Below are 17,230 nucleotides of genomic sequence, written 5' to 3' on the forward strand. Positions count from 1 at the left end.
CAAAAAAACGCCGAAAAGGAGCAAACTACAGTGTTTACTATGGTCACATTTGGGCAGCATGTTAGTATTCGTCTTCAGCTACAAGTGACAGAAACCCACTCAGCCTGGCTTAAGTATAAAAAAGGAGGAGAGGTGACAAACTTTATTGGCTTCATAATTTAAATCTTGCAGGCATGGCTGGATTCAGGTGCCCAGATAATGTCACCAGGACCCATTCATTCTCTCTTTTCATCTCTCAACCTTTCTTTCCTCGATAACCCTAGTGATCGTTCCAGCATACCTCCTGAGATTGACTCATTGGCCCAATGTGGTCACAGGTTTGTCCCCGAACTAATCTCTGTGGTCAGGAGGATGTATTGTTCCGATTGGCCATATCTGGGTTTTATGCCCATCCGTGGAAGCAGGGGTTGGGTCAGTCCCACTCGAACCATGTGGACCTACACTGAAGGAGAACTGTTTCTCAAAGGAAAGTCTAGGTGGTATTATCAGAACATGAAGGGGAATGGGAAACCAGGCAGGCAAAAGCGGGAGCCAATTATTGGTGATAAGACTGAGAAATTAATTTTGTTTAAAATTTTAAAAAATTTCTTCGCTACACGTTTCAGAAAATTTACCAGTAAAACCATTGGGACCTGGTATTTTCTTTAGGAAAAGGTTTTTTGACTATGAATTCAATCCAATAAATATTAGGTTATTCAGATATTTCATCTTGTTTTAGTTTTGGTAAGTTGTAATTTCCAAGGAATTTGTCCATTTCATCTCAGCTATCGAATTTATTTTTCATAATATTCCTTATTATCTTTTTAATGTATGTAGGATCTATAGTGACCTCCCCTCTTTATCATTCCTAGTATTGATTGATAATTTATATTTTCTCTCTCATCTCATCTCTATATCTCTTTATCTCTATCTGTTTCTCTATTTCTATCTCTCATCATTCTAGCTAGGGATTTATCAACTGTGATCTTTGATCTTTTCAAAGAACCAGTATTCGGTTTGCTGAACTTTTCTGTTGTTTTCTATTTTATTTATTTTTGCTCTTATCTTTATTCCTTCCCATCTACTTACTCTAGGTTTATTTTTACCTTCTTAAGTGTAACCTTAGGCCACTGATTTAAAATCTTCCTTCTTTTCTAATACGCGTATTTGAAATTATAAACACATCTGCATCTCACAAATTTTTACATGTTGTATTTTTATTATTATTGGTGTTTGAAATATTTCCTAATTTCCCTTGTGATTCCTTCTTTGATCCATGGCTTATATGGAAGCATGTTATTTAATTTCCAAATACTTGGGCTTTTCCCCTGATTATTAATGTAGCTACACCAGCTTTCTTATGCTTACCAATTGCATGGTACTTCACCTTTCCATCTGTTTACTTTTTTCTACTTATTTTTTTCCATCTACATTTTTATGTTTAAAGTATGTCTCTTGTAGACGGTACATAGTTAGATCTTGCTTTTCTACCCAATATGATAATTTCTATCTTTTAACTGGAACATTTAGTCTATTAAGTTTAATGTAATTATTGATAGGTTTGATTTAGGTCTATAATTTCACTATTTCTTTTCTTTGTTCCGTTTTTTTGTTCTTCTTGCCTACTTTTGGGTCAGTCGAATACTTTTGAGAATTACATTTTAATTTCCACATGTACTAATTTTTAAATCAGAGCAATAACTGTAAGAAGGTGTCATCAGTTCAGCCAGCAGTGATGCTCACTTTTTTGTTGTTCTGGCAGGATAATGAAAGCCCTTGCAAATGCTGGAATACCTGTCCTCAAGGTTCTTGACCTCTGTGAAGATCCGAGGTAACATTCAGATTTATTTTTACCATTGTATATTCAAGCTGCAGAAGAGGAAAACCAATATACTTAACTCAAATTCCAGTTTGTTACAGTAAAGACAAATAAAATTTGGGTGGGAGAGAAAAGAGACATTACAGCAATCTCCCCTAAAAGTTCGCAGATCTTTAAGTTATCTCGAATGATAAAGAAATTCCTCCTTTTTCATTGGTGTTGGAGTGGGGAGCATAGCTGCCTTCCAAAGAAATGCCTGCTCTTGTGAGAATCAGTAAAAAACATCTTTTTTACCATTCAGAGTACGTAACCATCCAGTTTTATGTTGTTTTTTGTTTAATTATTTTATTGTAGTCTTTTAAAACTTTTTAAAATGCTTTGTAATATGCTTTTTGAGTCTGTTCCTTTTTCTCCAACTTTTTAATTATGAAAATTTTGAAACATAAAAGTTGAGAGAAGAAAAGTAGTATAATGAGCACCCATTTACACTTCATCTACATTAAAATATTGTTCACATTTTGCCACATTTCCTTTCTATATATGTGTGCGTATATGTGTATATGTGTATGTGTATTTTATGTATAAAATAATTTTATATAAATAGTAATGATTATATAATAAAATAATTTATACATAATTATTTTAGAAATAAATAAATATATTTTATATATAAAAATTATTTTTAGTTGAACTTTTTGAAATAAGTTGCAGACAGCATACATTTCCTAAGAATAAAGATATTTTCTTTTATAAACATAGCATTATTGCGCTTAAAATAATTAACCATAATTTAATAATATAACTTAATATCTAGACTGTGTTCAAGTCAGGATAAAGTTATAATGGTAGAATTTTCAAAACAACTTCTTAGATAATAAACTGATTTCTAATAATGACTAAAAGATGGATTAATGACACTTTAGTGTGTCACCTTAATACTATAGGGTGGCATATGTTTCATTCATGCCACTGGATAATGATAAAAATAACATTAATAATAAGGGATATTTATTGAACCCTCGTTGGAACCAGACACATTTGACAAGCACTCCGTATATATTCGCTCTCAATTCCTACAACTACCCTTTGAAGTTTTACAGATTAAAAAGAAAACAAAGCTCAGAGAGGTTTAGCAAGTGCCTCACAATCACACTGCTAGGAAGGGGAAGAGGTAGGACTTAAACCTGGTTCTGTGTGACTCCAAAGCCCCCTCTCTCAGCACGCTGCTGTCCTATATTACCACACTTAAACCTGTTCTGATGGCTTCTCCAGGTGGACTGAAGAGAGAGGCATGCTGGCCAGGAAGGATAGCCAGGGCTGTGCGGACGTGGGTTGGTTTGGGAGAGAGTACTTCTAACCCTGTCCTGTGTGCAAAGGCGAAAGGAAATGTCCCGTATTCTGGGTCCAAACCCTTCCCCAGCACTTAGCACACACGCAGGACAGGAAGAGCAGTGCCGTGACTATCTGCCACATTGTGAGTCACTGCAACACCCTGTCTGTATCCCTCCCAGGGTCATTGGCACACCCTTCTATCTGATGGAGTACTGCCCAGGCCTTATCTACAAAGACCCTTCTCTGCCAGGCTTAGAGTCCAGCCAGAGGTGGGCCATATACACTGCCATGAACAGAGTCTTGTGCAAAATTCACAGTGTGGACCTTGAGGCCATAGGCCTAGGAGACTACAGGAAACAAGGTGAGCTTGAGGCAGCTGGCCTCTCGTGCTGAACACGTCCTCACTGCTGCCTCTGCTTTCTGGACGTGCGTGGCGTCAGGCTGTTAACGCACCAAGCCCAAGCGCTCGCGAAACGTGAGGTGGGCTTATTAGCTGCCACTTGGAAATCCAGTGTCATTTTGATGGAAGTGTTGCTTACCTAGACATTTCGTCCTGGGATAAATCCCTTCAGGGACTACAGAATCATCTCTCTTCCTGCAACTTTTATCTCACTAGATTATTTAAATCCTTTTTCCTGATGCCTGCCAAGGGTAGTTAAGATGCATCTTTCTTCATTTTTCACCCTTTGCCTTAAATATTCTTTTCAGCGGGGATAGATTTCTTAAATGCTATCGTGCCAAGGTATTTTGTTTGTATAGTTTTTCTCTGCCTTTTTTTAAAACAAAAACATTCCCACCAGCATTTGGTTTTGTTAGGTTGTTTTTTAAGTTGGTGTATTGAAGTGCAGCATTCTAGGAATCTTGACAAACGCATGCAGTTTCGTAACCACCACCACATTGTCTCCATGCTTTTGCGAGCATAAACTTCAGCCTGAGCCAAAGAATCTCACTGGTCAAGATTATCTGACTCTTGACCAGTATAGATTCCTGGCCATAGTCAAAAAGAATCTTTCAGCTAAGTTTTTTTTTTTCCTCTCTTTCTCTGCTTTTAACCAAAACATGCCTGTTTTCTGTAGGACCATATCAAAGGCTACAATGCAGACAAAGTACATCAACTTCCTAACATATTTCTGCCAGGTTACTCAGGTAACCTGGCAGAAATATGGCACATGATCTGAGTCCCCAAAGCTAACAGTTCAAGACACTTTGCTACAACAGAGCAAGCTTGCCAAATTCCTAGTCCAAACTGAAGGGGTTTTCACTGCTCTACCCCTTCTAAGTGCAGCTAGATCCGTATCATCCCCCCATATTCTAACCTATTGATCAGAGGTACACGTTCAGTGTGGGGTTCCCTCCATCTTGGTGGTTTCATTGGGAAATACACTAAAAATGCAGCCATAGTTTATCTGAAATTCAAATCTAAGTGGGCATCCTACACTTTATCTGGCAGCCCTAGTTACCAGTAAAAGGGCCAATAGGCAGACAACAGATATTGATTAATTGTTTCACTTGGAAAGAGCACTGGATCAGAAGTCAATTGTTGAGTGACCTAGACAAGTCACACTGCTTTGTCGCAGTTTTCTCAATAGTAAGGTTTGGTTAAAAAAAAAAAAAAGCCCTGCCTTGCCTCCCTCATAGGGCTGATGTGAAAAGCAAATGAGGTGGCAGCTGTCCCAGTGCTTTAAATGAAGATAAAGCATTAGGCAGATGAAGTAATGGGCACCGTGACATCCCACGATGGCCATGGCAAGAGAACAGCTTATGGAAATCTCTCTGGTGTGCTGAGTGAATCCTTTGCCTTTTATTTTTAAAGTGGACTATTTTGACGCTCTTTCCACTGACCTATTAGCATGAAGAGACAAAGCAGAAATTTGCTGTGATTTCATGTGACCCAGGACCAGCCTCCTGGGCCACTGGCTGTAGTTTGAGCCTCCAGCTGTAAGGGCATCAGATCTTCCTTTCAAGCATCCCATAATTCCTCAAGTTATGTCGGGAACCCAGCTGCTGGGCAGGGTACTGGCTGTGTGTATATACACTACCATTAGTGTAAAAGGGGAGTGTGTTTAAACAAATGTAAATGTTTATTTGTACAAGTGAGGAATATCTCCAAAAGGATACCTAAGAAACTGATCATGTGAGTTGCCTTTGGGGAAGGACTGAGTGACAGGCTGAGGGGTAGGAGAAGGACTTCACTGAGTTCCCTTTTGTCACTTAAATTTCTAGCCATGCCAATGTGTTATCTATTCAAGAGAACACATTTAAATTTGTTGAAAAAAAAGAACACACAAACATGATTTCTAATCAAAAGATGCTGTTAACAAAGATCCTTTAGATACAGTCTGATTATCACAAAGACCCTTTCTACTAAGGACCCTGAAGGAGGGGCGGCGGGGGGTGGGGGGGGAAGGGTGTCACTTAATCCCCTCTTCTCTTCCCAGAGGGCAGGCTGCTTGGGAGGGACATGCAGTGCCTCGGCAGGGGGCCTGCTAGGGACCAGTAGCCAACAGAGCCAGAGACACAGGGCAGCTGCATCTGCTTCCCATGAGACAGAAGTGAACGTGTACACCCTGGGTTGGTGTGTGGTGGGGTGTCCCAAACCCACACGGGGAAGTTCCTTGAGGGGCTCCTTCCACAGAGGCTCAGCTCCTGTAGTTTCTTATTTGACTTATAATAATTTTCAAACTTACAGAAACATGGAATAGTCCAATGAATAACTATCTATGCCCACTAATTTTAACAATGGTTAACTTTTGCTATATTTGCTTACCTTTCCCTTTGTGAGTGTATGTATATGATTAACAAAGTTGTAGAGACCTTGACACTTCATTCCTAAAGAATTCAGCATGCATTTCCTAAAAATAAGAACTTTCCTCAGTACCATTTTTCTAGAATTTCTAAAACCTAGTCTATATTCACATTTCTTCATTATCCCCCTTATATCTTTTACAAATAAGTTTTTTTTTTTTTCAAATCAGGATCCAATCAAAGGATCTAGCACAGTCCCTCCAATACCTGTTTTTTAAATGAATTTTTTAAGAAACGAAGTCAGTTGTCTTACAGATTTGTCTCAATTATTTCCTTATGGTTTCATTTACTGCTGTCTTCTGTTTCCTGTTAATTCTGAAGACTGGAAGTTCTAAAGGTTTGATTTGTTTTGGGTTAAATTTACATGGATTTTGATCTCCACCTCTCATGGCCCTGTTGGATCCTCCAAAGGGCAGGTGTCCGGATGCCCTGAGCATGCAGTGGACGGCCCAGAAGGAGCTTGATCTCTCTGTCCCTGCTTTCAAACCCTTCAGCTTCTGGGGACTATTTTTTTCTCGCATAAGGGGTGAGGGCTTGGCTTAGAGCTGGGGATCCGACACATCATTTATTAATTATAAGTTATACCAATGGTGACAATTAGTAATTGACAATGACAATAATGCCACCATTCATTGAGCAGCCTTCTGTGCCAGCTCTGCATTTGGCATGTCACGTGTGGATTTCATTTAGCCTTCATGACAGTCCTGCAGAATGTGGGTATCAGTACATTCACAGGAGGTTCAGAGAGGTTAAATTGACTGTGAGCCACATTACTCCAGAATTCTTTTCAGTGTCCAGTCCCAGATGTAACTTGCAAGTTCCTCAACTATGGTTATCTCTTGGGTTTCTTAGCAAATGACTGAATAATAGCAAGTAGTCATGTACCACATACTACATGCCAGGAACAGTTCCAGGAGCTTTCCACATTTTATCCTCCCAACAACTCTATGAGGACCATCTCATCAATGAGGAAAAAAACGAGGCACAGAGAAGTTAAGTAATCTGCCCAAGATCACAGAGATAGAGAATGGCAGAGCTGGGGATTCAGACCCAGGCACCGGCCCCAGCGCCCATGCTCAGCCACTGTCGTTTAGTCAGAACGGGATTTCCTAACGACTATGAGAACGCTCACAGGCCCTCTGAGAGGGCTAGGATCGGGCTTGGAGGCCACCGTGGCTGGGAACAGTGCCCAGACCACGCCATCCAGCCAAGGTGAAATAGCCGATGGCTTCCAACTGGGGGCAGCAGAGCACCCTGTGGGAAATCCCCAGTCACAGGACAGTGATGCCCCAGAGCATTATAAAGGGTTTCACGGCACTGGTGAAATTTTGAAACCTTTGGAGATTGTTGGAATGGCACACCTAATCCTCTTTCCCTCAGGGGACTATTTTCCATGCCAGGTGCAAAACTGGATTAAGCAGTATCGAGCCTCAGAGACCAGCACCATCCCGGCAATGGAGAGGCTCATTGAATGGCTGCTGCTGCATCTTCCCAGGCAACAGAAGACCACAGTGGTGCATGGGGCCTTCAGGTAGACACAAGGCGGAGCGAATGCTTAAATGTAACAATGATGGGAAGGGCATCTGAAGGGGAAAAGAAACAGATTTGGGCCCGACTTACAGTTGTGAATTATTTCCGTTACAAAGGATCTCCCTGTGCGTGGCTTCTTAAGGCAGGATTTTCCAGCCTTGGCACTACTGACATTTTGAGCCAGATAATTCTCCATGATGAGGGGCGGTCTTGTGCAGCAGCGGGGGTTATTACCGCCCCTAGGTCTGAAGGCGCAAGCACGTGCTCCAGTTATTACCACCGCATAACCAACTCCTCCGAGTGGGTGTAAACAATGGCAGCAGTTATCTTGCTCACAAATCTGCAGTCTGGAGACAGGACAGTAGCTTGTTTCAACGGGGTGGCTCTCAGGCAGGGGGCTGGAATCACTCACATGCCTGGTACTGGGACAGAAGAGACATGGGATTCCTCAGGCTAATCTCTGTCTCTTTGTGATTTCCCACATGGTCTCTCCGGTATGGCAGCTTCTGGGTAGCTGATCTTACCTGGAGGCTCGGGGCTCTACAGGTGTGTGTTCTAAGACAGGGCTGGGCAGGAAATGATCACCTTTTCTGACCTACTCTTAAGAGTCACTCAGCATTACTTCAACCTGCATTATATTGTTAAAAGCCAACTGCTTCAAGAGGCAAAGAATTAGACTCTTCTTTTTGTGGCAAGAGTGTCAAAGAATTTGCAGACCTGCTTTAAAACCATCACAGGGGAGGAGTAATTACCCGAACCCAGGGAGGGTAGCCATGTGGAAGGCTGCTTGCCCAAAGCTGTGGCTCTTGGGGGGAGGAATACAGCCAGCCCTCAGCCATCTGAGTGGGAGGTGGTGGATAGATAACCCCTTCCCATCTCCTACTGGTGTCCCCATTGGCTGAGCCCAACTGAGTCAGAGGGCAAGGGAGCTGGTAGATGTGGACATGGCCCCTGCAGCCCAGGCCCCCAGGGCACAGACGGGCTGACAGAAGACATCCAACACAGAGTACCCTAGTGATCAGTTTTCTTAGAGCTGTCTCCCCCTTCTGTGGCTGATTCAGGCTGGACAACCTGCTGTTCCATCCCAAAAAGACCGAGGTGCTTGCTATCCTCAACTGGGAACTTTCTACCTTAGGCGACCCTCTTGCAGATGTGGCCTCCAGCTGCCTGGCTCACTACCTGCCATCCAGTTTTCCCATGCTTCGAGGTAGGAACTGCTGTTGGGGTAGAGAGCAGTATCTAGCCAGCTCCATTCACGAAGTATTCGGGAAAACTCAGCGGAAGTAGTGATTGGGCTCGTGCCTGAAATTGAGGTCGTGGTGGGTTTGGTAGAAAACGCAGATGGAATACGTTTCTGTCACAATGAGGAGAAATGGGTGTAGTGAGTATTTTAAGTGAGAAGGATGTGCACATAGGCACCTCTTATTCTTTCACACAAGTAATTTCTATGTGTATACATACATTGTTTAAATGACAATGTGATTATACAATTTTATGACCTGTGTTTTTCCACTGAATTATACACTTTAGACATGTTTTCATGCCATTAAGTATTTATTCTACAGCATCATTTTTAATGATGGCATAGGATTTTTTCATATAGAATTGACTTAATCGAGATATTTGGTTTGATTCCTATTTGAATATTTAATTATTTCCGATTTTTAATATATTATCTCCGCCCTACAAAAAAGGCAATGAATGTCTTTGTAGTAATATATTTACCTATACGGGTAAGGTATACTCCTAGGATAAATTCCTGGGAATGTAATATATTATATACTTCTAAACCATGAAAATGTTACAGTGAAGCAAATCAGTTAAATTTTTTATATGTTGTTATTTTTTTTCACAAGTTGGTGAGATCTTTCTCTCAGTACTATTCTTTATCAAATGATTGATTAAAAGTTATATGCATCCACCCAGAACTGTGGTCCAGATAGAATTGACGGCCCCTCATTCCTTCCTTTACTGCCAATTTATACAAGAGCCAGTTTGTGAAGAATAGCTTCATGCCTGGATCCCAGCCACCTGAGAGAGGAAGAGCCCTTGCAATAATGAGCTAACCCTTTGAACTAGCTGTGAAGCTAACTTCCAAGGGAGGAAGTGATTTTCAGAATTTAAATACTTGTGACCACTGGGGAGTGTGGGGTCATTGACCGCCAGGGGTGGCTTTGTCTCTACAGGTTTGAGTGACTGCGATTTGACTCAGTTGGGCATCCCTACTGCAGAGGAGTGTTTCAGGATGTACTGTCTTCACATGGGGATCCCTCCTGCTGAGAACTGGAACTTCTACATGGCTTTCTCCTTTTTCCGTGAGGCTGCGATCCTACAGGGAGTCTACAAGCGCTCACTCACAGGTATTGGGGTGGTCTGCCTGTCATGAGGGTCTGAGGCAGCTCCTCCCCCTGGAAATCCTCCTGTGGCCACAGAGACTTCAGAGATTCCTTCTATAAGATTCAGTTAATTCAACCATTTGTCATGAAGTATATATTATATAGTTATAGTCTTTAAAATATTTACACAATTTAAAATTATTAAGATAATGTACATAAAATGTTTGAAGTAAAAACATACATGATAAAAATTCATCATAAAGAAGAATATAAAATTATTTTCCTTTCTTCTCAGCACCATTCCTCAATGATAAATGCTACTATTAAGAGTTTGTCAAGCCACCCACTTTTTTCTGTATTATCTATCTTCTTTCACTCTCTCCAAACTTTATAAAAATGTGATCATCTTACATGTATTTTTCAGTACCCTGATTTTTAAATTTTTTATGCTTAAGAATTCCTATGAAAAGTGTATGTGTGTCTGTGTGTGTGTGTGTAACGTGTGTATGCATTTGAGACCGCTCCATAAGGCAAATTCCTTGCTTTTTTCACTTAACTATATTTCATAGAGACCTTTCATATGAGTATGTACAGATCCACATCATTCCTTTTGATTTCTATAGTATATTCCATCATACGCATATACTGTAATTTATTTAACCAGTTCCTCTCAATAGATGTACATATGGATTGTTTGCAGATTTTTGCAATCACAAATAAGTGGTTGGTGAACATCCTTTCTCACATGTGTGACTATATCTGAAGGATAAATTCCTAGAATTGCTGAGTTGAAAGTATGTGCATTTAAAATTTTTATAGATGCTGCCAAATTGCCCAGTAAGAGGATTGCTGAAGGAGAAAAAGGATTATTGTTTTCTTTGATGGCGCTTTTCTATACATGGGAAGATACTTTATTAAACTGGCTGAGAGTTTTAGATTATGACTTGTAAGTTTGAACTCTGGACAAGAAAAATTAAGTATTGCTGCTTACAGCTAGCAGTTGGTTGAGTATGTATATACATGTATCACCTATAGAGTGTTTACATATGTATGTGGGGATGGCACACTGTTATTTTAATTCAAAATATTGTAGGGTAGCAAATGAAATAATCTATATCCTAAATTATTTAAGAAGATAGAAAGAGAAATTAAAGTTTGCTTCCTGTATGGAAAGAAGGCAGATAGAATCTGGAAAAGACCCAGTAGCATTAAGTACCCCCAGTTACCCCCATTATAATCTCTAAATTCCATTCCCACTAGAAGGAACCAGGAAGCTTTAGAGAAGTGGCTGATCTCAGGTCGAGGGCAGGACACTGACAAGACGAACCGAGACCATTTTGTTGTATAAGAAAGCAAAGAAGTTGTCAGAGACTAATGAGGCCTTATCTGAGGGACTCGGGAGCCAACTTGAATAGGCCTCTACTTGCTAACGATAGGAAACTTGGAGCACCAAAAAGGATGATAGCTGAAATGGATGGGAACACATGAAATATGTTTAAATCCGTGAGTAAAGAGTGTTGCTACAACAGAGACACAGAGTTCCATTGGTGACTTTGGAGGATGCCAAGGAAGCAACTCATTATTCTGAAAATTGGTAAATAAAGGGGGAAAAAAATCAAGCATTTGTCCTGCCTTATACAAATTATGTCAGGCTAATCAAATAATCGATGGGAGAAGGTTTCTCTCTAGAGGAGCATCCCAGAGAAAATGATAGAATTAGCATATTTCACCAATTTGCCCCCCATGATGCATTAATGGGTCTGGAAAAAAGCATCATCGGTGCTAACGTCATCAAGAGGGAGACAGCCAGACATTGCATGCCTCCCCCCAAAGATGAACGTGGATCTGACCAAGTCTCTGGTGCGGACTACCAACTTACAGGAAACAGAGGGTTCAGAGGAGCACGTTAAACAGCACCACTGAGGCACAGCCAGTCACAAAGTCCAGGTTCTGGGACATTTCACTGGACAAACAATTCAGTTTCTTCAACAAATAAATTTCAAGGGGAAAAAAGGAAGATGCAAAAGGAACCAATAAATTGAAAAAGACTTAAAAGACACACTTGTTTGGACCTTAGTTAGATCCCTGCCTAAACAAAATTTATTAACAATTTTTTTATGAGGCAGTCAATGAAATTTAAATTCTGATTAGATAGTGGATGGTATTAAGGAGTCATGGTTACCTGTTTTTTATTGTGTGTGTGTTTTTAAGTCTTTGTTTTTAGATATAAATTAGATATTTATAGGTGAGATGATGTGTGGTTTTTACTTCAGAAAAACCCAGGGAAGTAGGGATAGGGATGGCAGAGAAAGAAACGGACTGGCCATGCTTTGACGATGGTTAAAGCCGGGCGATAGAATACCTGTAGGTTCATTATAGCTTCTTTCTACTTTTGTGTATCTTTGAAATTTTCCAAAATGAAAGAGTAAAACGAAAGGCAAGTAGAAAGAAACCAGCAGTGGCAGTGGGTCTGCAAGTGCCATAGGGAACCAGCCGGTGATAATTCATTCACAAGTATCTGAGCCTGTCTGAAGCCAGTGCTAGGTGCTCCTGGCAATACTCAGCAAGAGCAAAACGGTGTCCAGAAACATCAGCGTCTGGAGAAGTTCTGATCTGATAATAGGGGTCTCGATAAACAGGAATTCTCAGGAACGGTGTTTTCCCTTCCTTTGGACAGCCCTAGCTCTAAGCCACCATTTCCGAAGTTTTGTTGCGGCTTTGCAATGAAAACTAACCAGAACCATTTAATTAAGCAGAATAATGGCCGTGAGTCCATCAGGTGAGGACAGGCCTGATTGCCTGTACACATTTTCTGGATGCTGCTGAGTTAGTTCTCACTGGGCTCTGCTCCAGTGCCCAGGGCTAGATGAACTGATTTTGAATTATCTGTTTCCCAATCTCCATACCTCCAAACCCCACTGGATTATCTTCAATCTGCCTATGGGGAAACTATTTAACAGTTTCTGAGATACTGTGGATTGGCTTGGCTTCTCGCTTCTCTTGGCTGGAGGTAAAACAGCCCTGGCTATTTGCTGCCAAACAGGAAAGCAGATGTGCAAGCTTTGGGGCCTCTGCCCCCACTGATCCTGCCAGTCACTTCCCTGCCTCCCGGGACGCAGGCCAGGCTACTGAGGAAGTGGCTTAGTTTTCTCACATAAAAGTGGCAAAATCTAGTTTTTAAAAGAATAGTATACAGTGGTCCCCCGTCTGTAGTTTCAATTACCTGCGGTCAACTGCGGTCCAAAAATGTTAAATGGAAAATTCCAGAAATAAATAATAAGTTTTAAATTTTGCGACGGTCTGAGTGAGTGGCCTAATGAAATCTCACTCCATCCCACTTGGTCCCCCCCACCTTGTGAATCATCCCTTTGTCTCCAAGCTGTAGATGCTCCTCGCTCTCTAGTCACTTAGTAGCCACCTTGGTTCATCGGATCCCTGTCACGGTATCATATTGCTTGTGTTCAAGTCACCCTTGTTTTACTTAATAATGGCCCCCAAACTTGAGTAGTGATGCTGGCAATTCAGATATGCCAGAGGGGAGCCGTAAAGTGCCTCCTTTAAAGGAAAGGAGTGTATGGAGAGGGACAACAAACATGGCATATGTAGGGTTTGGGACGCTCCTAGAACTTATCCCCCATGGACAAGGGGGGCTGTCATAAAAACATTCGATGAGGGGGCAGCGAAAACTATGCAGACACCAAAATTATTTCTCATGCCTTCTCTAAAATCATTTCTCTATTCGAACAGTTGCGATGTTTGGTATCGCCCTGGAAAGTGGGATTTAGAGAAGGCACCTCCGTTTCAGAGGTGTTCTGAAACTGGTGTCATTCACAGGAGACTTCAGCTCATCTTTAGATTGTGAGGAGGATGATAGTGCCCAGAACCCTGGGACTGATTGACTGTCTATACCAGCCCACCCCAAGTGTCACCATCCTTTAGTAATAAGTGGATGCCGAAGACTAGATTTCTTACAGATGGCTGCTAACATTCTAGAAAGGAAAGAATGCTTGTGACTGCAACTTAGGAGGAGGCCTGTGATGCGGTCTCTGCATTTTGGAAAATATACTAAAAACTATAGCTTTAAATCAACCCAAGCTCATTCAAGTGACTTTCCAAGAGACAAAGAAAGCAGCACTCTGAGATCGAGACTCAATTAAGGAGGAGAAAATTAAGAAAATACTGTGTATTCTCTGTTAGAAAAAGAAAATCATTATGAATAACAGTGATTTTAAGGGAGGTGTCTTTCCCTTCGAAGTGGCATGTACAGTCTGAGAAGTGAAGGGAAGAGGTAGCCCACTTGTGCTTATCAGCCCTCACTATGTATCAGTGACTCCAGGAAGGTGCTGTCTGGGTCCTAACTGGTTCCCCAGGGCTTGGATCTATACCCAGCACCTAAAAGGCGCTGAGTAAAGACTTGTTGAGGTCTGGTGGTCTGCATTCTCTACTATATAGCAGATGGATTTGGTTCCTCATTTGTAAGGAATAGCATGATATCTTTAACACCAAAGCTGCATGAAAATGGCTTTTGAGTAGTTGGCCATGGCAAGAGTCAGTAGAAAAATAGGCCTCTGTGAAGATCCAAAAAGAATGTGGAAAACAGTCACTTTAGAACATGGAAATGCTGAAAATAACCCAGGAAAACTGGCTGTATAAAAGCCCAGCGTAAGGAGACAGGATACCCACAACTCCTCGGGCGGATCTCAGACACGGTACACTGAGCGAGAAGAGCCTCACCCAAAGATTAAGGGCCGTGTGGTACGTTTACGACGTTCCCATGGACTGTGAGAACAGAGATCAGTGTCACCAGGGGCTGGGGAAAGGGTTGGGTACAATGGGACACTGGAAATTTTGGGATGATGGGAGGATTCTGTGTCTTGATGGCTGTGCTATTTACCTGACTAAACTCACAAAGTATTACACTTTGTAAAGGGGATGTATGTACACTCTACCTTAATTAAAAAAAAAAAAACCAACTTAAATCCTTTAAAAAAAAAGTCTTGATGAGCCTATTAGAGCAAAAGAGAGAGTGAGAGCCTGACTAGAGTGAGATCCGCGATGCCGATGATGGTGTGGATCTAACAAAATGGTGCCCAGAAACTGGTCGTTTATCTAATCATTTGTGACACTGTTATCAGTTTCATAGCGGGGGCAGTCTAGGCTAAAGCAGAGCTTCCTGTAACCCCCTGGTAACAGCAGAAGTAACTCGGAGTGTTGCTGATTTAACTCAGTTTCTTCAGGAAAAGAAGAGATAAAGAGCAGGAAGCAGGCCAGCTGAGTTCACCTTCTGACTTCCAGCCCACTAATGAAAGCTTGGGCGCATCTCTTCCGTCTCCGAGACTCAAATCCTTGTCTTAAAGCGGAGATTAAAACAGTCATGTTGCTTCAGGAATTCAGTGAGCTATAATAACATAAGTAAAGCACTTAACACCGTGTCTGGTACATGGCAAGGGCTCAGCAAACGCTGGTAGCTGCTGATACAATAACGCTATTATCATATGTTAGCAGCATTATTAAGAGCTGTTTGGAAGTAATCACATTTCTTTTTCTTTGCTTCTGTTTAGGGCAGGCAAGCTTGGCAACCACTGAACAAAGTGGAAAGCTGACTGAATTTATGTCTAACTTGGCATGGGACTTTGCAATCAAAGAAGGGTTCCGGGTTTTCAAGGAGATGCCACAAAACCGATAATGCAGTCCTGCCACACCTGGGCTGGTCCACAGCCCAGAATCTTCCCCAGCTCGTGCCTCAAAGGGAGCTTCTGGTATCAATCCAGAGAGGGCCTTTCCCCACCCGTCCGGGAGCGGGAGCAGCGGCTGACGCAGTTTATGGAGTGACACGTGTACCCCGCTGAGCCAGAGTCACAGAGTCACTGGGCCATGGCAGAGAGCTAGACCCCTTCCCCACCAGTCAGAGACCTCAAGATAAAGCAGCATTTCGAGAGCTGGTAAGGCTTTGTTAAGGTGGTAGGACCTCAGCTTGTCCACTGAGCATATCTGTTCCCTCCCCAAGCAGTGAAGGGACAGAGGAGCTGGGTTGAATTATGTTTGATTTCCACCATTACCAGGAATTCCTTGTCTATGGTTTAGAACCCTGGGGCAGATGGGCTCATTATGCATATTTGAATTATGTAAATTTGAAACAGTATGATATTAAATACATCAATTAATAAAGTCTCTCTTTAAAGATACCGTAATGTCAAGCTAAAGGGCCAAATCAGTTATAACCTGTGTTTGTGCTGTTGTCACATGATGACACCACTTTAGCAGAGAAACCATTTAATACCCACTCTTCTTTGTCAGGATTAGTCTTGGCTCGTCTTAGTTTTTAAGTTATTTGAGGTCTTCAGGAGCACATATTTTGCCTCTAATACAACTATCATCTACTTTTAAAAAAATAACTATCACTTTTTTCTAGTTACAAACCTATTGCAAAATTAACCAAAGCTCAAACATGACCAAAGTACATAACATAGAAAGAAAGTGTTCTCTAAAATTCTCTGCCCTCTGAGATAATCACTGTCAACAATTTGGTTATTAGGCTGCCAGCCTAATCTTTTCTGTATTATATACTAACATATGTTATTACTCCTGTGTCGTAATGGAATCATCCTGGACATTCAGATCTCCTCCTTGCTTATTTAACTCGATGATATATTACCTTCCCATGCCAGCACCTAGAGATTGACCTCCGAGAGGTTCTGCAGTGTGTATGCACCAGAATTTGTCTGCCCTCCCACAGGCTGAGGGACACTGGGTGTCTTAGCAGTCTACATGCAAGTCACAGACGCCAACTCTGGGTCACTTACGGAGCCAAGGCCATTAGCTACCTGCTACATGGACAGGGAGGCGGAAGATGATAGATGCCTGGAAGGTGGGCTGCAGGCGTACGACCACAAGAGCAGCCAGCCAGGAGGTCTCCCCTGGACGCTTCCTCAGGGCTTGGCATTGGAGGTGGGAATTTTCGGCTGGCTGGGCACAGGTCCCGTGCTCATGCCTTCATTGCCAGGAAGCAGGGAGAGGGGCGCGTCTGGCCCCCTCACCTTCAGCGGTGGCCTTGGCCTTGATTCCACCAAAATGTACACAGTGAGGGAGTACCCCAGCATAAGAACCAGGGCCTGGATCCTGGTGCATTGAAGGCTGGGGTTTTTTTTCTTTCCGTGTACGCTTACTGTTTCTACGGGATAAATTCTTGAAGTAAAAATACTGGTCCAAGAATGAGGCCACTTAGAGTTTTAATAAATATTGCCAAATTTTCATTCAAGAGGTTTTACCAATCTATGCGCCCGTCTTTAATGTGTGAAATGCCCTTTCCCCACCTGCTGGCCAACACACTTAATCCTCGCCACCTGAGGACGCAAGCCCACCGGCTGCACAGAAGCACCGGAAAAGCAAACACTCATGCAAGAAACTCCCCCACACTCCAAAATCCACC

The 17,230-nt window shown here is 42.0% G+C and overlaps 1 protein-coding gene across 1 annotated transcript in view; it reads left to right on the forward strand.

The window, feature by feature from the left end:
• Positions 1 to 17,230, forward strand: part of ACAD10 (acyl-CoA dehydrogenase family member 10) — a 40,150-nt gene that overhangs the window by 18,142 nt on the left and 4,778 nt on the right. The window contains 7 exon segments of the mRNA XM_039879492.1: positions 1,742 to 1,810; positions 3,310 to 3,491; positions 7,316 to 7,466; positions 8,527 to 8,672; positions 9,652 to 9,825; positions 15,363 to 15,473; positions 15,476 to 15,718. Coding sequence (XP_039735426.1) covers positions 1,742 to 1,810; positions 3,310 to 3,491; positions 7,316 to 7,466; positions 8,527 to 8,672; positions 9,652 to 9,825; positions 15,363 to 15,473; positions 15,476 to 15,718 — 1,076 coding nt within the window.

The sequence above is a fragment of the Pteropus medius genome, unplaced genomic scaffold, assembly GCF_902729225.1.
Source record: "Pteropus medius unplaced genomic scaffold, Ma_sr-lr_union100, whole genome shotgun sequence".
In the NCBI taxonomy this organism is placed as follows: domain Eukaryota; kingdom Metazoa; phylum Chordata; class Mammalia; order Chiroptera; family Pteropodidae; genus Pteropus; species Pteropus medius.